This window comes from Pistacia vera, unplaced genomic scaffold, assembly GCF_008641045.1.
Source record: "Pistacia vera cultivar Batoury unplaced genomic scaffold, PisVer_v2 Contig389, whole genome shotgun sequence".
Lineage (NCBI taxonomy): Eukaryota > Viridiplantae > Streptophyta > Magnoliopsida > Sapindales > Anacardiaceae > Pistacia > Pistacia vera.
In genome coordinates this window covers 168,860-190,912 of record NW_022196211.1, presented here as the reverse complement: position 1 = coordinate 190,912, position 22,053 = coordinate 168,860, and the positions used below count along the sequence as shown (strand labels likewise).

Here is a 22,053-nt window from a genome sequence, read left to right as displayed (position 1 = left end):
AGAAAGGGAGATGCATATTGGGTGGAGGGCATGTGAATACTAACCCAATACAACTCAATTTGCTCAAAATAAGAAAGCCATTAAATTTCTTCTTCTAAAAATGATGGCCCAAATATGGTATGAAAGAGAAGTTTCAAATTTTAATATAATTTTTTTTTTCTTTTTTATTGTACTTTTTAAAAGGTTATTTCTACATTTCGTTAATTACCAAATTTTTACAATTTAAACTCAAATTGGGTTATTTTTGGGTTCATTTGACTTACACCAAAATTTCAATTAAACAAAGATATTGATTTTTTATAAGGCAATGAGCTTTTGCTTAATCACCATTCACTGGATTGGGCTCTGCTCCAGTTGGTCCTCTAAGGCCTATGAAAATGCATAGGCTAATGTATTTTCATGGGCCTCTTTCCATATCTAAATGTGATTCCAAAACAAAAACTCAGAGCATATATAAAATGCATACTCTGCAGTTGAATTACACTATGAAGAGAGCTGAAACTTGATGTTACCAACAAAAATTACTGGGAGTATAAAGCTGATAATGATGAGAGAATAGTTATAGTAATTAAGTCACTTCATTAAGATCAAATAGTAATGCTAAAAAACACAGCAAATAGCAAAATAAAAGTCTGCAGACATAATAATTTATAAGGGATTTAGTCCAAGGATGAAGGTTTCCTTAGTCCTCGCATGCCAGCAAATTCATTCAGTCACTGCTGCTTTTTATGTTAATAAGGGTGTTTTACATATGCTCTTGAAAACATTTACATATTGCCAAACATCAAGAAGCATTTGCCCAGTTGAGCATCAAATCCACTTAGAGCATCCATCCAGGGATAAACCCATTCACTTGTTGAGCATGAGATGTGGTAGTTATCTGATCAGAAACTACAGGAGTGTACCTGCAAAAACCATATAATATAAATATTGAAAATGGAAAATTAGAATACCAAATGAAATTATGTTTGAGAAGAGTTGAGTATTATATACCCTATTTGCAAAGTAGGATTGCATTCTATGGGCTGGTATAAGTCTTGAGTCTGAGCATGCTGATGAGCATATGACATGTTGTGCTCACTACCTTCCCATGATGGACGAATCTGAGTTTTTGCATTGATTTCATCCAGCTGCCAAAGATTAAATTTTCAACCATAGCTGAGTGATCAAATTACATATTAACTACATATTATCAATCATTTATAGGAGGGAACTGATCTTTATTTGCTGACTATGAGAAATGTGTTCAGTACTATATGCTAGCTAAAGAGTTTGAGAAAGATAACCGAACCTTGAAATCAGATTTTAATTTGAACCGTATAAGTAAACAGTTACCTTTACAGTCAAAGCTCGGTTGGCTTCAAGTAGCAGATGTTCCTGTAAATCAAAAATAGCTTGTCAGTAATAAGAGTAAATAAAAGTGAAGTATTATTAATTTATTTCAAACGTTTTTACCTTGCTTTGGAGATCACTAAGTTGGTCCAGCATATATTGGGTCTGGAAACAAGATTGGAATATAAGTTAAAATATCATGAATTAAGGGGGAAAAAAAAGAAAAAAAGGTACTCTATTCTTCATCTTAGATGTTCCCTCCAAGCCATAATTAACCATGTATAAACCATTTTAATTGGCTTGGCTATAATAGATTTGCATATGCACATAAGCTTCAAAACAATATGCATTGACAGACAAAACTCAAGCAAAAGTTGTTTTGACAATGGCTTCAAGCCCAAAGACTCCATTAACTTGTTATAATCATTTAGCTCATGTGCAAAAATCTTGGAGCATAGGCCCCTCCTAAAATTGTATGACCTCAAGAGGCTTTCTCTAAAGGCTTTGATATCCAGTATAATGAACCCAAAAGCCAAAACCATACATATACCTAAAAGAAGCACCCTCAATTTCTAGGGATAACTTCTTGAGACAAGTGCTATGAGAGATTACACAATATCCCAGAAAGCAAGACGTACGTTCACATCAATCACAACTGTTCAAGTAGCCACGTTGCCAATGAAAGATGTGAAGTTAACTCAAGTCAAGAAAGAAATATATATATATAAATATAACAACCAGTTATGAATAACTTTATAATAGAAAGCAAGCTTTTTCATGGACGTTTGCTCATTACATTAATGTAATAAGCCATAGTGCCATATCTCTGTGCATGCAAAATTCAAGTTTGGCTATCATTTTAATGTAACAATTCTCTTTGTGTGCATGTATATATCAGACCATAAAATCTATGAACATGACTCTTTATGAATAATAAAGCAATTCAAGGTTGTTTTGTAAGTAACCACATACTTTAGTGGATCGAACATGCTTCAAGGATGACTCCAACTGGCGCTCAAGCTGCTCCAAATCCTTTGTTCCAAGGGGGCCCAAGTCTTCTCCGAGAAGATTCCTGAAGTATCCAGTGAGATACACATTTCATAAGTAAATATACATAAATTCTTGCAAAACACAGAATTTAAACTAAATTTTTCATTTTTTAGCAAATCCCTCAAGACAGGAGTGTTGATATGCAAACAACAAAAACATTGAGAATAATGTCACATATAATTTTGTAATATAGTACATTATGAATGACATGACAACAAAAGGTAGATACGAAAACGATTAGTATATACAGAATCAGTCTTCTATCTATGATTATTGATCGAGATTTGGCAAAAGTCATATACTCTTCTCCACATGAATGTTAATTGTAAAGCAAAAGGTATAGGAGAAAGAAAGTGGTGAAGATATATACCTCTGAGTTCGCTGGAGGGCCTCAAATCTGGTTTTGAGTTTTAAGTACTCACGGTAGCTACTCTGTTAAAAGGTAAAACAGCGTCCTCACAAATTAATTAATTCTATAAATCCAACCAAAATCGTTAAACCATACTGTCAATTTGATGCATAAACAATATGCCATCTATTAACTCACATTAAAGCTCTATCCATTCCATACCATAACGTTTTATTATCATTTTAATTTTGAAAATGCATTGAAAAATACCAATACATCATATGTATTCTTTTATTCTTTTTTTTTTTGTGACAAAAAAAAAAAAAGGTGCCATGCATACATGTTCCTAGGAACACATTTCAAATTAAAAACAAATGAAAACTTTGACATATATCATTACATAATGTGTATAGACGTAGATATCAGTAATTATCATCCACATAATTTGTAAAGATAAATGTAAAATGAATATTAACAGGAAGATACCTCGAGCTCTTGGCTGGTTTATGACTTCCACTGACACATAGCTACATTTCTGGTACCTCTCAAGGGTCTTGAGCATGCTGCCATTACCAAGGCAAAAAGGAAGCAATAACTCACAATTAGTTTAAAACTGAAAACTAAAATAAATAAATTTAAAAAAAAAACCATAAAAATTCCACTTAACTAATTTACGTAGCTGTCTTCATTTAACTTAAGCAACACAACTTTTTTTTTTTTTTTTTTCTGATTGGCACAATAATCCGTAATACACTTATGTACTTAGTAATATATAATAAAACCATTATTGAAATGCTGACCACTTTTTTTGTTTTGTACGTGACGACAACGCTAATACTTCAAGCGATACGGAGATGTTGACAGATGTTATGTCTCTTTGGTACCCATTTCAATGTTTTGGCCTAAGACTAGAACTCAAACTTCGAAGTACAATCTCACTTTTTATTCTTTGATTTTAGTCAACAGAAACTTGATTTGTTGGATATAATACAGAGAATCCTGATTGCTTAGGTCATATGATTATAATTACATCTCATCAGTTAAGAAAATAAATTGAAAGAGAAGAATCTGGTTGTTTTTCCATTTTGTTTTGAGAAATCTGAAAAGACTAACTAATGTTGGGAAATTGATACTAATTAAGGAGAAACCATAATGGAATAAACTAATAAACTTTTGAGGTTTTATAAACCTTAACTAAGAAACAACTCATTCACCCAATTGCTACTAACACAGCCTCAATCTCATATTGCATGAACAACAACAAACAGTCATGCATGCAGATAAGTATTTTCTAATCGTTTGTCTTGTACTTGAGTAAAAAAAAAAAAAAAAAAATTATAAAAAAACCTCAACTTGTTCACATGTTCAGAAAAAAAAAAAAAAAATGAAAATCATGATTGCTACACATACTTATTTTTGCATATTAAAATAACCATTGTTATGCATGGGAAAAAAGGATAATGAATCAACAATAAAATTTAATTAGTATAAATGCACCAATATAATATTATATTTACTGATGTATTTATCTTGAAGATAAACCTAAATATCCAAGTTATAACAAATAATATTCACGAAATCCAACCTAAGAAGCCAAGAAGCTGTGCAAATCAAGCTTTCAGGTAAAAAAAAAAAAAAAAAAACGTTTTTTTTATAGAAATTGTGGGATTTTTTTTTTTTTTTTTTTAATAACTCTGACAGATCTTGAAAAGTTAAACAATAATGAAATAACATGATTACAAATCCCGAAGTATGAGTTATTTTTTCTAAACGACTTGAAATTATTTAAGTTTTCTCTTAGTTATAATAGAAGCCCCTGCTGAATCTCAAGTATGCGATGATTGAAAATCCCCTATTTTTAATAACGTGGCCATCAAAAGTTTAGACAGAAACAGCATCAAGAAAGAAGCATTAATTTGATTAAATCGATATTCTAACAGGAAAAGTTGTATGGACATGATCCCTGACCTTATGCTTTAATTTTAACAATAAGAATCTATTTAAAGCCACAGCTAAAAATTTGTCTGTGTCTTTGTCTATTACTTTACTTGAAGTTGACAAATGGATTAAAGCTAATTAGTGAGGGGAGAGATGAAATCAAGACTTTTGTTGTAAGTTACAAAAAGAACGTCTATGAAATGTTTAGAGATTGAAAGTACTTTATAAAGAAGACATGACTAGGCTATTTAATGATCATAATCAAACGCTTAGACATAGAAAATAAGTTATTGGTTTTGTTATACAAAAATCATTAGCTAAGTCAGAAAAAAAGAAAAAAAATTACTTGAATCAGATCTTGCTCTGCAGGAGTTATAACATGCAGATCCCAACAAAAATAACCTTAATTCTACTCCAAAAAAAATCAATTAATTAAGATGATCTTCATTACATCAAAAAAAAAAAAAAAAAAAAGTAATAAAGATCATCAAAAACAAAAGAAATGTAAATTACGAAGAGAATGAGGGTCCAAAATCTCAGCTTCATCAAACTTCTCAAATAAAAAGTGTAAATTATTGTATAAACAGTAAAATTCATGTAATTAAAGAAGGTCCAAAATCTCCGCTTGATCAAAATGCCAAACAAAAAAAAAAAAAAAAAGAAAAAAAAAAGTGACAGATAGAACACTGAAATTAAGAAGCTTGATTAGTGTTAAAACAAAACAAATCAACAAAGAACAAGTAAATATGTTAAGAAAAAGAAAAAAAAAAAAAAAGATCTAAGAAAGGCATAGAGATGGAGAAATATAGAATAAAAAAGAAAAGAAGAAAAGGGTTATACCTAGAGGTGCTGCAGAACTCATAGAGCTTGCCACGGTTTGAGAAAATGATGAGAGCGACCTCTGCTCGCAGACAGAAAGTTCATAAGCTTTCTTCAACAACCCATTCTTTCTTGGCAAATGTGACTTGCCTGTTTATCTGTTCTCTATCCTTTCAACTCAACTCTTCCTCTCCCATAATAATCACTCACTAAAACAATTACTTAATTTAAATCAAGTAATTATTTCTTTCTCTTGGGAAGAAGTAGGTGATCTTTCTTTTTAAGATCAGGACTGAAATAACTAAAAATGTGAAAACCTTATAAAGAAAGAAAAAAAAAAGTTTTGAGAAATGGAAACCCTAGCTAGGTAGAGATAGGAGTTTTCTTGTGTAAATGGGGTTTGTCTTGTTGCTTTGTGATTTTAACCTCAGGTTTCGATTCTTCTTTCTTCACCCTAATGAGATGGAATGGACATTGTGTATTAGGGTTGGGGCTCTTTCTAATTTCATAAAACTCACTCCACCCTTTTTCCACTCTCACTTTCAGCACGTCTCTCTCACGCCCTTTCTAGTCCTTTTTTTTTTTTTTAAAATCATTATAAGTAAATATCCTTCTCATAATGTTACTTTTCAAATTAAGAAGATTTATCAATTTTTTTTTTTTTTATTATTAGCATTGTCTTTACACCATTTTTAAAATGAAAAATAAAAATTTTGATTCAAGATTTAATTAGCGTTATAAAATATCTGGGTGACAAGGATCGACAGAGATTTTGGATGTATTACTCAAGAAAACGCGAGTTCGAGTCTTCTTCGATTGCTAATTAGGATAGTCACTAGGCTCTTCCGGTGGTAATTTCGATCATGGGATTAATTGAAGTACACTAAGCTAGCCCCGAACACTCCGATCATAAAAAAAAAATGTTAATAACGTTATCGAATTAGTATTATGATATAAATATATAATACATGGATGTGAATGGTTCTCTTAATTGATTTATCTAAACCTTTAAGAGTTTCTTAAGGCATCACTTATGACAATAGATGATCAAGATTTATTTACTCAATTAATTTCTTTATTGATTACATAAATTATTTTAACTTAGTAACGATTTTCTATGTACATAATTCTAAAGTGTCGTATGCCTCTTCTTTCATACATCTATATAACTTATGGTTGAGAGAGATACAATTAAATGAGAAAATCTTGGCCATTGGATACTAAAATTGTCATGTGTCATTGGATTATTAAAAAGTTTAAGAAAAAATAGATAAAAGAAGAAATCCGAAATTTAGATGTTGGACACATAACGTTCGGTATTACGAAAAAAAAAATCTTTAACCATATAGATCCTACCATATAGCATCGTTGCAAGAAAAATATTTTTAGTTTTAGTTTTTTTAATATTTAGAAAATATTCTTAACAATGTCAAAGATCTTATATTGCATATATTCGTTTGATGTTATTGAGGGGTGGGGGTATAAAAGAAGAATAATTAAGGATATCAAATAAAGAAAAATGGGCGGTGTAAAAACGAGACATGTAGGAGCGCGTGGGAATAAGCGTTTTCTCTTTTGTAAATTTTGAGTAATTTCTAGTTGTCTTGAGAAATATCAGAACGTCGTCATCTACCTTAAAAATGGAGCTCACACGCGTCGCTACATCACTGGTTTTCATCTCTATCATGCAAATTTTTTCATTTATTTTCTTTATAAAATATATTTATTATTTTCAAATTATTTTAGCCGTGATGCCCCTTCAACATTATCTAATTACAATATGAGTTCATTTCTTATTTCTAAGGAGAAATCCATATAGATTTATAAAATTTATATATTGTTTCGCAATAATTAATTAATTAATTGTTTAAAAGTTGGTTTTGTTATGTACTTAAACATGAAGCATGAAATTTTAGGCAAGTTTCCGAGAAACATCGAGATCAAGAGAAATCACCCAAAGCCATTAATGGAGTTTCTAGTTTTTACTAATCACCAACTTCATTCTTGAGATATAAGACTTGTCGATTCAGGTAAATTTTAAGTATCTTTAATTCTATGGTTAACATATGCAAAATTAATTAATTGATTATATATAAGAGTTTACGTACAATTTTTTTTTTTTTTTTTTTTTTATGACCAATGGTGTTTGGGCCGGTTTACACATACCTCAACTAATCCTCAGAGGTTATGAAACTATCGACTGGATAAGAGTTTTAGTGGTCATGACCACTTCTATTAGTAATTAATGAGAGAATCGAACTTAAGACATTTTGAATAATACATTCAAGAGTATCTATCGCACCACTCGGTCACCTAAGAGTTAGTTAGTTTACGTAGAATTTACATGACAATGTACTAATTAACTCTTATTTTATTTTAATTTTTCTGAAAATTTTGTGCTTGTTGGAGAAGCCATGCAAGCTACAAATGACAAGTAAAAAGAAGTATATTACATGCTTTTGAAATTGTGAATGACTCCAATATTCTTCATGTGTGGTGCTAAGCTAACTTAAGAGCCATGGAAACATTTGACATGCCCTTATCTCAAAGTTTACGAACAATTCCCTCTTTTTAGTTTTTACGAATAATATTATTCCTCCACCCATATTTTTGTCCTACAATTTAATAACAAAAAATCTTTACTTAATTAGGTAGTGTAATTAAGGCAGCATTTTTGATCATCCTAATTGTCATACGTTGAGGATTGTACATTTTGGTTATTGATTTTTTTTTTTTTTTTAATCATCATGGTGTCCGGATCAGCTTATACATATATCAACTAATTCTTTAGAACCTTAAAACTGTCGACTGGATGAGAGTTTCAGTAGCTATCCCTATCAATGCCGAAGAGACTCAAACTTAAGAGCTAATAGAATCTTTTTTTATTCTTTAATCATTAGACCACCCAATAGTGGTTCTTATTGAAAACCTTACTACATAAGAGCTGAAGCCAAAGTTAGCTTGATTGATGAGAATAATGACGGCAGTCTTAGGTAGTTTTCACTGGTAAAATATTTAATGAAAAAGATTTTATAAGATCAAAATTAGGCAAAATTTTGTAAGGGTAATTAAAGCATGGTGGTCCAAAACACAAGAGAGCTACGTATATTTCTGAATGTTGGTGGTGGACCATTAATTTATATCAATTATTTGAATACAAAATTGGCCACGATGATAAGACACAACACTTGACTTTATTTTTCCTTTAATGGCTTCAATTCAATTGAGAAAGAGACAATGTTTGTGTAGGCTAATTTTGTGTGTATGCAATTTGTTTACATTATTGATTGCTACTTGAGTATCTAACTACTCGAACTCAATTCGATTGCTTTAGTACCGAATTCAAGTTTGAATTCGAGCCTGATCGAATATGAGGAATCGAGTTCGAACTCGAAATCGGTACCTAAAATTAGAATTTAAGTTTTAATCGAACTTAACTGAGCTTTTCTAGCTTAATTGAGTCGAATTGTACCCTGATCCTATGTTGACCTTGACTCGACAATTTTCAAGTTGAACCTGAGCCAATGCCAAGCCGAGCTCGAGTGGCTCAGCTCATTTTCACCCCTAGTGATGAGGGGTATTTTATGATGATTAATAGATAAGTTGTCATAAAGTTGAGTATCAACAAAACCTTAGGGGTAGATTTTGAAAATTTCCCCAAAATATGCATGGTCAAATTGGAAATATCTTATTGATGAGGGGAAAAAGGAAAATTAAATATTATTTTCTGAACCTCTTTGTGGGATGATGAAATGTAACTGAAGATCCAAGTAACAGTTGGAAATTTTTAGATATTAGTTGGTGGAGAAGTTTACAAAATTAACTTAAAAAAAGGTTAAAAAGTTAAATATAGAAAGAGCACGTGTTTCCACGACAAGTCCGTCTTATGTTCCATGAATATCTAACTGTGCTTAAGATAAGATAAGATAACCTCTTCAGTTCTCAATGCCTGTGAAAAAAAACCTCAAAAACAGCACTGTTCAGGACAGGTGTCAAGTTAATATTAGGTGATGTGAACAATGTCAGGTTACGGCTTATCATCTGTAGCGGCGTAATCTGAACAGTTCCCGTCCTTGGTCAACACGTGGAGATATTTGACACGGTAACCACGCCTTGGTAAATTTGCGATGTGTGACATCTGTCGGACGCGTGATGAAAAAAGTCTGTTTATTACATTAATGCTTGGGCAGACAAAGTGTGCTTTTACTTGTATGCCCTTCTGATTAGTATGTAATGCTTTTTCGTACGGTTAAGTTAAATTTGACTGTGATTGACATCAAGTTTCCAAAAAGCTATTCTCTGCTGGTTGCAAAGTTCTTTTTTCTTTTTTTCTTTTTAATTTTTGTTTGAAGTTTTTATTATTAGATTTATTTAAATGGGTATAATTATTTATTTTAATTGTTGTAAATTTTATATATAAAAAAAAAAAACTCATTAAAAACATATAATTGGTATACTTCTAAATTTATAATTCAATTGGAAGTTGTGTATAACTTGATAAATGATACATGCACTATTATTCATACAAAATTTATAAAACTTGATGTTAATAAGATAAAAATAAAAGATTGTTTTGACAGTTAAAAAGATTTGTTCTCTTTATTATTGACTTTTTGAATTCAAACCGCAGGTTACTTATTATATTTATGATTTATTTTTAAAATATTAAGTTTGTAAGATATTCAATAGACTTTGAGATTAGTCGAGATACAGTAAATTGGTCTAGACACCTTATTATTAAAAAACAAAAAGGATAAAAAAAAAAAAAAAAGGGAGAGAAATTGCATATATTCAAAGGTTAATCTAGATCCTAAGAAAATGAGAAAGGTGAGTGTGTGGAGGAGGGAAAGTATAGGTGCAAAGTCCAATGGAACATGACAAAAATAGGTGGGCAGCGTGACAGTTTTCGTGTAGCTCTTGCCTATCCGTTAATGGAAAAACCTGATTGAAGCAAAAGATCCACCATGATTTTGGGTCACATTTTGCATACCCATTTCAATTATAACACGACTCTTGATAGATGATGGGCTTGGCTAATTTTTAGTCAAAACTTTGCCATGGCTGCTTCTTATCAATCATACATTGTGGTTTTGCCATGTTTGGTTGGTTGGATGGGGTTATTGCTTTATGCTAAATGTTGAAGATGTTGATTTGTGTCAATAATGAATCATCTTATCAAGAAGAGAGATCACACAATCAAAGACCAATTGCAGCATTCTGCATTGGGATATAGAACAGTTTCTCATTCGGACGCAAAGTCAATCAACTATTACAATATTATGAAAGCAATAATATTACAGACTAGCTATGACGAATCATACTTGGGGGCGTATATTAGAGCAATCCGGGCAGAAGAAGCGACCTTTAGCTTGACATTTTGAGCATCCGATTGACTTTATTTTTGGTTCATCAACACCTAAAATTGGATACAAGTCATCCATGAAATTGAAATTGAATGGTTCATTTGATTTAACTAAACCTGTTCCTTTACATCTTGAGCATGCTATCAACCTCACATCGCCGCATTTCTTGCACATTCCTAAAGAACTGCATTTCAAGGAGTTTCACAGGAAAGCATACAGTTATTATAAAGTATACATCCGTATGTACATGTAACCCAGGAAGTAAAATGTTTACATTGAAACATCGACATCTTTCTTTCAACACAGTTCAGACTAATAGTTGGCAATTTTGAACTGAAATAACAATAAACACATAAACCACAAACAGTAAAGAGAAAGAAGAAATATGCGCGATTTTACCCTAATTCACCCAATTAACAGGTTACGTTTAATTGACTCAATATTATTGCAAATACTACCTCACCTTCTGGTTTACAATGAATGTAATTTACCTTATTGTTTGTTATCATTCGTTACAAGAGAAAAGTATGTTTCTATACTAGTTTAAAAGACTAAAACCTAGTATTACAAAGAATTCTATTCGTAAACTCAAACCCAATAATGAATTAATAACTTAAGGAAATCTTTTATCGGCCTATGGGCTGGGGGCGCTGCCCCCTGCACACCTACCTGCTCACCGGGCAACAGGGCCCCCAAATATGTCTTGGTGGCCCAGTAATGCTGAAGTGGTCGACAACTCCAACAATTAACTAAGGCCAACTAACTCAATTCAATATTGTAGATGCCCAATTAATGCAAGTCAGCTATGCGGATTCATTTTCTTGTCTCGTGATGATAAAATGTTATCAATGATTCAGTGACCTTTAAATTTGGATACAGCTATAGATGAAATCTCAGTAATATATATTAGCAGCTGAGTATAGGAAAAACACAATTGGTGCTTTTTCTCTGGCACCTGCCCTCCGCCACTAATTGCTCATCTCTGCACTGCATTTTGAAACTCAAATAATAAGGATTGCAAATTTAGTGACTAGAGATTGAAATGGATTTGGAGTTGAAATTAATAACAATCTTTTACTCCAACTGTGCAAAGTAAGCTTCTTAAGATTTACTTTCCACCTCTTTTGCAACTCAGAAATGATTCTCTTTGTGAAGCTATCAGATCATTCCCCATGATTATTTCTGAAAAGAATGGAAAAGCAAAGAACCTAGTTGGGATTTATCTAACTTGCATTTTGGAAAGCAAAATAACTTAATTGATATTGTTCTACAGTTAATGCTAGACAATCAGCTGCAATTCCCATCTTGGATCTAAAGATCCCATGATCGGAAGAGATCCTAATAATCACAGGATAGGTGGCGGTGAAAACAAGAAGCTGAAAAGGCAACACTTTTGACACATATGCTGCAAGTTGAAAATCCAGACGCGGAGGCATCTAGAACGATGGTGACAATATTAGTTTGATAATAAACATTATAAACACTTGTTTAGCATTTCAATCAATGCTCCAGCCTCCAGTGCCAGGAATTCCATGTTTTTAGTCTTCCTCCTTATATGAGTGTGTATAAATTTGGATAAGTACATCACATTGTACTGCTTTGGGTCTGACTCAGATACTATTTGAAAGAGACTCAAATATGCAATTCAAAAAACTAGCCTGGTAGGTGGAGTGTTTCATCTTTCTTATAAACCCTAAGACCCCCTCAATCATTCAATGTTGTCAATGTAGAATTCCCTCGACTAAACATAAATGACGGTAAAATTTGGAAAATTGAGAACAAACTCTCATAATAGTACTTACAGATGCCAAGGCAATAAATTAGATTGTAACAGAAAGCTGTGAGAAATACAATGAAATCAGAATTTATGAATTATAAGATTTCTGTACACTGCCAAAACTCCAAGAGCACTATAAACCTATCACCTGCAATTCTAAGCTCTAAAATCTCTTTTCTCACAAAAAAATTGATACATTACATGTTGCTCTGTAAATTATTTATCAGTCAATTCACAAGACAAGAAGCATAACTTTTAAAACCCAGAACACCAGCTCTCTATATGAGTATACAAATTTTGTTCCCTCAATTCTCAATGTTAGACTATCACTTATCCCTCAAGCGCTAGTCAAGGTCTTGTCTTTACAAGTAACTAAACATCAATATCAATACCCAGATGGACCAATTCAATCATTCAAAAAATCACCAATTTGCCAATAGTTTCCAATGATGTTATATACGAAGCTAATAACTAGTGAACATTGACATCTTATGTTTAAAGAGGTTCATACACAAACTGAGAATCTATAAGCTACCAGAAAGTTATTTCTTATTGAAGCCAAAAGAGAAAGAGAGATAAAGGAAATAGAATGTAAATACCTTCTCTGTTGAGAAGAAAAGAAAGCATCAAGTTTAGGAGCAGCAACAGTGGATAACAAAAGCAGAGTACCTACACCAAACCCTGCTATTTCACTTGCTGTTAAACCCTCCATTTCCCTCTTCCTCCAACCAACCAACCGCACTAACCACCTTATCAAGTGCTCCTCTCGCTAACCTTATCTCGTATGCTACTTAGAATTTATAAAAACTTTACCGTAGTTAAAATCAGTGGCCTATTAGCTCAGTTGGTTAGAGCGTCGTGCTAATAACGCGAAGGTCGCAGGTTCGAGACCTGCATGGGCCACTTTTTTTGTTTTTTGGATTTCTGGGCTTGGGCTAGGTCTGATACATGGCTGGGCCTGGGCTCTAACTTGATATTAAGCGAAGTATGTGACTGGGGGTTTGCGTCTGCATGACTGCATGTGCTAACGTCAGATATATATTACTTTATTTTAAACATATTGGAAGTCTTATTCTAATCCTAATCTTAATTAATGCCATTTCTCCGGTTATTAGAATATTAGGTTTCATACGTAAGTTAAGCAATCTTGATTGCGTTTACTTCACTTTACCATTATTCTTTTTTTGTTTTCTCTTCGTCTTCCTCTTCCCTCCTACATCTTCTAGCTGGATAAAAGATTAATGGGTACGTAAACCAAAAACAGAAGCTGTGACGTGTATAATGCATGAAATAAAAACAAAAAGCTCATTAATTAAGTCTTTCATTATCAAATTTCACACGATCTTAACTTATTCTTTGCTTATACAAATAATGTTATAATATGCATGCATGATATTAATTAAAGCCAGTTAAACATAACTAAGAACTACTGATGATCACATTTTGCTTGCTCCTTGTCTTCTTAAAAAATATAGCCTCCTTCGTTGTAGTATAAGTTATAGTTTGCCTCTCCTCCAAAAGCAAAAGCTGTCCCTGGCTGATTTTGCATGGCCATCTTGTTGCAATTACTTGTTTCTTGGTACCCATGCTGCAATGGAACCTCAAGGTTCCAGAGTCCACCACACAGGCCTTCATCTACTATCATATACTGATCCGACGACGGCCCAGATGAAAAATCATTATACGTAACAGCCGGCAAGAACTGATCGTACTCCATAGTGGGGTGTATGAAAACCGTTTGCGGCTTTTCTTGCGCTTCTCCAGTGATATTTTTTTCATTATTGCGTGTATGGTTATTATCTGCATGAGGTGAGACGACCATAAGCTTATTCATGTTATCTTCTTGTTGTTGTTGCTGTTGTGCCTCTTGCTTTTGTTTTAGAAGTTGAGCCTTTCGTTTCTCTTGCTTTTGAGATGCTTTTTCTTTCCTCTTGAAATGGGTTCTCCAGTAGTTCTTTATCTCATTGTCTGTTCTCCCAGGCAAGTATCTTGCAATTGTTGACCACCTGTAACATTCATATATGCATTAATTAATTAATTAAACACATATATACTTTTATCTTTATGTGAGTGAGAGAAGAAGAGAAAGATACTTTACTTGTTACCCCATAAACCGTGCAGGTCAATAATAATCCCTTCTTCCTGAGGTGTTAATTGCCCTCTCTTAAGTCCAGGTCTTAGATAATTCACCCATCTCAGCCTGCAACTCTTTCCACTCCTGTTCAAACCTGAAGATATATACACAAAACAATTAATGAAATACAACTCAGAATTATGCTAGTTATTAAAACAAGTCAAGCTTCCCATTAATCTCATCTTCCCACTCAAAAAGTATAAATATATTTAATTCATGAAGCTATAAGAATTATTTATCGGCTACCTGAAAGACCAGTTAGCTCCTGTCAGTAGTGCTATTGTTTTTTCTTCTCTACCTATAACATGCAACAAGTTTCTTCCTTTTAACAATAGTGAAAAACAACTCATAAAGTAACAATATTCTTGTCAACTATATGTATATGATGCTAATTATGGATCATATGCTCGAATAATTAAATTTGTAAAGCATGTCAAGCTTCCATTTTGATCTCTTCCCACCCAAAAAGTACAGTTTTTGATTCATCTGGATGCTATAAGAATTATATTAATCACCAACTATATATCTAAGACGAAGAGTGAAGCAGAGATTAATTAGCATAGAGATGATTAATTAAATTAAATTAATTACCTGAAGACATAGATACAGAACTCCATCTTCCTTCTCCATGCAAGTTGACATACTCAGTAAGTAGCTTATCTTCTTCAGGAGTCCAAGGACCCTTCCTCCAACCTTGTTCTGTTGCTCCCCAACCCATCATTCCCATCATTATAATTCACTTTCACTTGCTGTAAATAACTTAATATTTGTCTCGAAATTTAATGACACAAAACTCAAACATAAACCTTCCTTTATATATGGATGCTCCTCTTCAATATCAATCACTCACTCACTTCCCAGCTTTTATTTTAATACCAATCTAATTTCGTTATCACTAGCTCCATCACACACACATCTTTGAATCCAACTTTGATTTAGTTCCTTTCTTCGAAACCGATCCTCCTCTAGATTTATTACAAGTGTTATTCATGGTGCTCACCACCTCATTTCGATATATTCTTCCCCATCATTTGCAACATTGGATTTCTAATCCTGGTTCACTGTACGGCATATCGTCAGCTTGCAATATTCCGACAAGGCGATTCCGTAACTCAATTCGAACGACATATAAATCTTGATATAGAAAAAGTAATTGTGGGTTGTTGATGTTTCCTTGAAAGCGGCTTGTCTCCAATAGTTTTGTACCATTTGTTGGCCTAACCACATAGTCACATGGTTCAATTTTTTTAATGCTAATGAGCTTAATTAATTAGCATAAAGAAGTTTCTAGCATTCCAATTAGGTACTGGAGGGTAATTAAAATATGAAAAATTGATGACTATCTTGGCTCATGTGGCCCTTTAGACTGTATGCAATTAGCATAATTTGATTAAACTCAATTTATGCTTTGTATTGCCTATTTATGGTATTTATGGGTAACATCATTAACATAAATATCAAAAGATGGTATGACGAGTGTTGAGGATCTTGTTTAAGTACTAAAATCTAGTAAGAAAGCTTGATTTGATAGTGGGGAAAAAGATATACACACAGAGAGGAAGAAAGCTTATGGGTTTTCTGCTTTTGGAGTTCCCATTCAGATTAGACTATGTATGGTGGTGTGTTAGCATGTTAAATTATGCTAATATATCCTCCTTGTAAGATTCATACAGTGTCTTTATATCATTTGAAGAAAACAATATAAAGGGTGTTTCAGCACATTCAAATCCTTCTCCATGGTTATCTCTTTTAATGGATATTATAATTTTATAGCTTCTAGATGACGTGTCTAGCCCAAAATCATGGAATAAAATAGCTTTTGTGCAAAGTTAGAAGAAAAGTAAATTCCTCCCTATATATAGTGTGAAGAGGTCATCAGTGTTCATTAAGGGCCTATGTTCATTGATACTAATTAAATATTAGTTCCTTCGGTAAAGTCGGTAAAGTAAGTTAATATAATATAATCTTCATAATGTGAAAAAACTCTGTCCTCATATATAAATAAGTTTTTTTCTGAACTATTCTTAAAATAAAAATTTGAAACTAAATTCGCTCTTCATACTTTTTTAAGAGTTTTTAAAGAATATTTTTTTTTTTTCACTTAAAGTTTGGAATATTATTTATCCTAATAACTCAGATTTTTCGGAATAGTTGATTGTGATTCTCTCGTATAAATAATATACAGAGCTATCCCACCTCACATTTTTACACTTTAAAAGAGTCATGGAGATTTGATTTCATGAGATGTAGTTGAAAGTTTAAGAGTTCGTGCATATTTTTTCTTTTAATAAGTGAGGTACCGAATCAACTTACGCATCATCTACAATTTCAGAAGAATTATCCCCCAACGACCCTCCATAGTCCCCTAGGTAAATCATGACAAAGTATTTTGTGTAAATAATGGAATCAACCTAGAACTGTGAGTTTTACTCATTTATACCGTTGGGCTACCATAAGTTTGTAAGTTTAAGAGTTTTTTTTTTTTTTTTTTCATTAGGAGTGTCTGACCAGTTTGCGTGCTCTCAACTAATCTCCAGACCCTAAAATTAATGACAATAACCTCTATGCCACCCAAGGATCTCTCTCGCCCACCCGACACCCAAAGTGTTAAGTTTAAGAGTTGGTGCATATTTAGTTTACGGGTTGTTAATGAGAGGAATAAGTAGCCAATGAGCCACAAATACAATCATTAGTTGTAAGCTTCAGCAATTAGTTAATTTGCACATAGCTTTCCATTCCATGAAAGATCCAGAAAACCCTGAGAGGTTTCTGGTTAATTAGCGTTCATTGGCTTAAATATAATATAATTATATGTATAGAGAGATTAATTAAGGAGATCAAGAGATGGGGGACCATCTATTCTTCTGCATGTCAATCTCTTTAACTATGGTAATAAACTAATGGAATTTTTCCCAGTTTTGTTTCTTTTCCTTTCTGCTAATTATTTTAAACTTCACCTTCTAAAACAAATTAAAATATAAAATTCCAACAAGAGGAAGCCAGGAAATTCATCTGGTGGCAGTGCCCGTGGCACAGACGTGGGAAAGAGATGGCAGAAATGGGAACTCTGCGTTAATTATACAAAGCTCCAATTGTGCCAGGATGGGCCCTTGAGTTTTCATAATTGCATGGGCCTCATTCATTTGCCAGCCACTCAAGGACCAAACTTTCATTTGAAAGAACCTATGGGAAACCAAAAGTTTTCCAGGATAAGTCTTGTCTGCAACAGTTACAGATAATGAATTAAGAATCAAATCATGCAATAACATCAGAAAATCTGAAACTTTCATGAGATTACACATTTTCTGAGATCCTGGAAAACGTGCTATTGGGGGAAGAGTAAGAAACCAGATTATGCAAAAACCAGAATAAGAAGCATATACTATGTAATAAATCAAAACTTTTCCTGTAGAAATATAAATACCCACCACAAAATCTTTAGCATAATTATGAAGGTGAGACATTTATTTATGTATTTTTATCTAGTTTCTCAGAATCCAATGATCTCGCATATATTTTTTATTTTAATAACTTGATATAATCTCTTACCCGTAAGAGTTGAATTCAAAATTCATTATTTCAAATTATTTATCTATTGGACTTTTTTGTTTCATATAATTATAATCTATTCATCGGATAATTTTTTATAAACTAATGGTTAGGTAAGATTGCTGCTCGATAATGTTTTGACTGTTGAAATGTTAGGCTAACACATCCATGATTTAGACAAATAACTATTATTATATTATAAGAATTTGTTGAAGTGAGTTGAGATGATATCATAAGATAACATAAATTAATGTGATAAAACTTACGGCTACGATTACGAACACCGCTGGAAAATCCGAGAACTTACTCCGATATGGTATTCTTTTAAATGATCATAAAATTCTCCAACTCTGTTTTAATTTAACAATAGTCAAAAACCATTTTTCAGGATTAATCTATATCTCAAATATGCAGTAATCCCTATATATACCATAACTCAACTCTCAATTGATGAACAGGAAAACAAACAAAAAAAAAAAAAAAAAAAAATTGAAATAAAATGATGGCTTTCTGCTATTAGTCTTTTATTACTTCCCCTCCAGTTTTCATTACAATTTCAAGTCCAATTCAAAACATTTTTTGCATTGCCTCTCTGCCAATTGAGCTTTTGTCCCTTCTTCATTCTTTACGTCTCAAACACTTCTTCATATCTCTCCTTCTATCTACAGCTCAAAACCTCAGGTTTACAGGGCCTTCAATACAAAGCCTGAGTTTATCTTCACGCTTGAGTGATCCCATTCCAAGCAGCCGTTTTATTGCTCCAAACAGCTTGGAATTCATTTGAGAATCCGAAGCGGAAGCCATGACTATGAGGGGGTCTCTTATGTATCCGAAATTGAAACACCTTCATTGTATGACCTCGCCAATCTTCGATCCTTAGTATTGATATTAATGTAACAGTGTATACGTGCCTGGGTGAGGCTGGTGCAACAATGGTGAGTCTACTACAGAATTGCGGGAGAAAGCAAAATTCATGCCTTCCCGCTGGTATTTGTACAAGCCGGAGGTATGTTGTTAAGAAAATATGGTTTGGTGTCGACAATGTCCTTGATGCCAAAAATGGACGCTAAAGGCAGAATTCTTGATCGTGTGGGGGAAGATCGTTTTGGGCAATAAGAGGGGTGAGGGGAAGCTTTGGAATATAGTTTCATGGAAGAAAATTGGTTCCAGTGCCCCAACTGTGACAACTTATAGTTGCAAGGAGCCTAGAACAAGGTGCAACAAAGATCCTCTATAAAGGCAACAAGTTGCACATACGCTTGATGAAAATCTCTTTCTTAATGTACTCATAGCACCGGCAATATTGCCAAAATGGCGAGAGAACTGTATTAACCTTATACGGTGCCTGTACCTTGGTGGTGTTGATAGCCTCTTCAAATTATGCAGGAAAGGTTCCTGAATTGGGTTTGACACAGCAAGATTGCAAAAGAAAGACCTGGATTAAGTCTGTGGTTGATTACGTATTCCTGGAAACTCAACTCCTGAAATTCTACCCGGCGAGGGAATACTTCAAAGAACTATTTCAAAGGCAAATCGGACTTGTTAAAGAACCCATTCTGGAAGCCGCACTTGAGGGCTGTGGAAAAGGTTAATGGAAGAAGATAATCCAGAATGATATGGAACCCGTACGTGGAAGAATGAGCAAGATTTCAGAGTCTGAAAATCCTTTCCCATAGAAAAGGAACACATTCCAAATGGTTATTCTTCCAGCTGGGACGCGGAGATACAAGGAATGCGACGAAGCACATTGAGTGGATTAGGAGGCTATACGAGTACATGGCTCTTAGTTTCCAAGTACCCCGAGGTGCATATGTGAATTACAGAGATCTGATTTGGGCGTAAACAAGAAGAGTAATACCAGTTTCATGAAGCTAGAGTGTGGGGTGAGAAGTATTTAAAGGCAACCTTTAAGAGATTGGTAAGAGTGAAGACCAAAGGTGATCCTCATAACTTCTTCAGGCATGAGCAGAGCATTCCACTCTTTCCATTGAAACGGTAGCCATGGGGATCGAATCGGAGCACTTCCTAATTCAAGTTATTTTCAATAATAATTCATATGATGATGAATTCTTGGTAGTGAAAATAAAGATCGAATTTAATTTATATGTGACTAGAAATAATAAAAAGAAAAGAATTGTTGAAGCAGTAAGAATGAATAATATCAAGAATCTGAGTTAGAGTCATTATCAAATATTAACATGTAGTTACAGATTATTTAGTGTGAATGATTAATAAGTTGTACATAATCTAGCATACAACCTAATCATAAAAAAAAAAAATGAATAATATTGCTGCTACATATAATAGTATCAAATGAATTAATTCTCCTGGACACAAATTTCTTTTTGAATTCAGCCTCAAAATATATGGAATCTATTGAAAGTAGAATTTGAGATGCTATGGCAGATTTGACTTTTTGATTCATCCTCTGTCAATATCAATTTGAATTATGAATGGTAATCCTTGTTTCTCAAATGAAGATCCTTGAACAAACCATTGGTGGGCTTGGGTTAAGGCAGAGGCGGTGCAATGATGAACCCCATGGTCTAATCCACGTTCCAAATGGGCCTCCTGAGGCAAAAATGGAGTTTCATATAAATCAAGACCTACTCGGCATTTTCATTCTTCACAAACGCAATATTGTATGTAGGTTGTTTTATTTATTGTAAGTTATTGTTCTAACGAGGGCTGAAGCTACCAAATTTAAGCCAATGGTGATCATAAGTTATATGAAAATTTTGCTTTTTCATTTTTATTAAACTTATAAATTTAAATCAATTTCTTTTACCTCGTGTGTGTGTGAATGGAGTTTGATCTCAAAAGAGTCTTATAAAACTTTAGGGGTTTGAAGTAGCTTTATTAACTAATATCTATTGCGTACTATAGTCTATAGTAATTGATAGTTATTTTCAAATTGATTTCATGAAAGACGATTCCGAATTATCGAAGGTAAAATAATTATGAATTTATAGAAGGGTTTATCAAAGAAAATATCAAATATTGATTCATAAGGTAACAAAATTTAAACTCAAGAAATATGAGATCTCTAAATTTGGATTCATGGAATAATTATGTATCCGTAAAGTAAGAAGATTTTGACATCCTCCAAAAGAGTTTCAACCACCTGCATAATAATAATAATAATACAAATAAAAAGAAATTAATAATTAAACAAGAATCGAAAAAAAAAATTTATTATCCTGAAAATATATGTCAAGAACCTCTCTCCTTCTCGTCCGGCGGTAAGCCTTTTAGTCACTAAGGTTATTTATACACAAGGAGCTTGTGTTTCGAGTCATAGGATAGGTACCTAGCACATACCATATTTGTTGGCAATTGTGCCCAAATGCCTCAATTATTAAAAATTTTTTTTTTTTTTAATCACCATTAGGTTGGCATGATGGTAAAATGAGCTTTGATAAGCTCTTGAGTTTGAATCCTTCCATATTGGTGTTCTTATCTAGTTGATAGTTTCAAGGTTTCGGATGATTAGTTGAAGTGTGAGTAAGCTAGCGTAGACACCTTGGTGATAAAAAGAAAAAAAGAAAAAAAGAAAAAAAGAAAATATATGTCAAGAACGAATTATGAAGGATAAAACTCGACGCACTTAAGGATTTTATTCCTTTCCAACAATTATATCAAAGGTTAGAGGAGACAAGATTGCTTCTTGGTATTATTTTGAATTATTCAAGGTTAACAAAGTCATATGATTTAGACAGATCACTACTGAAATAACTTAATG

General features: G+C 32.9%; 2 protein-coding genes, 1 non-coding gene and 1 pseudogene across 3 annotated transcripts; 1 reads left to right on the top strand and 3 right to left on the bottom strand.

Moving 5' to 3' along the window:
- Positions 1-559: 559 nt before the first annotated feature.
- Positions 560-6,854, bottom strand: LOC116140949 (annotated as a pseudogene).
- Positions 6,855-10,684: 3,830 nt separating this feature from the next.
- LOC116140962 lies at positions 10,685-13,351 on the bottom strand. Its single transcript, XM_031426529.1, has 2 exons — positions 13,228-13,351; positions 10,685-11,035 (listed from the first exon to the last, which is right to left on the bottom strand). Exons 1-2 carry the CDS (start codon positions 13,338-13,340, stop codon positions 10,804-10,806), a joined length of 345 nt encoding a protein of 114 aa, XP_031282389.1. The 5' UTR covers positions 13,341-13,351; the 3' UTR covers positions 10,685-10,803.
- A 106-nt stretch (positions 13,352-13,457) lies between these two features.
- TRNAI-AAU lies at positions 13,458-13,531 on the top strand. Its single transcript has one exon. It is a non-coding gene; the product is annotated as a tRNA-Ile (tRNA).
- Positions 13,532-13,957: 426 nt separating this feature from the next.
- LOC116140964 (transcription factor MYB24-like) lies at positions 13,958-15,752 on the bottom strand. Its single transcript, XM_031426531.1, has 3 exons — positions 15,354-15,752; positions 14,727-14,856; positions 13,958-14,634 (listed from the first exon to the last, which is right to left on the bottom strand). The coding sequence occupies exons 1-3, from the start codon at positions 15,490-15,492 to the stop codon at positions 14,091-14,093; spliced, it is 813 nt and encodes a 270-aa protein (XP_031282391.1). The 5' UTR covers positions 15,493-15,752; the 3' UTR covers positions 13,958-14,090.
- Positions 15,753-22,053: the final 6,301 nt, after the last annotated feature.

Bases quoted from the DNA above. Each gene is read 5' to 3' on its own strand.
- LOC116140964 (XM_031426531.1), bottom strand. From the start codon at position 15,492: ATGATGGGAATGATGGGTTGGGGAGCAACAGAACAAGGTTGGAGGAAG. The intron at 14,857-15,353 runs GTAATTAATTTA...ATATATCTTCAG, and splicing joins TTCTGTATCTATGTCTTCAG to GTTTGAACAGGAGTGGAAAG. The intron at 14,635-14,726 runs GTAAAGTATCTT...TGAATGTTACAG, and splicing joins CACGGTTTATGGGGTAACAA to GTGGTCAACAATTGCAAGAT.
- LOC116140962 (XM_031426529.1), bottom strand. From the start codon at position 13,340: ATGGAGGGTTTAACAGCAAGTGAAATAGCAGGGTTTGGTGTAGGTACT. The intron at 11,036-13,227 runs GTATTTACATTC...CTTGAAATGCAG, and splicing joins TTTTCTTCTCAACAGAGAAG to TTCTTTAGGAATGTGCAAGA.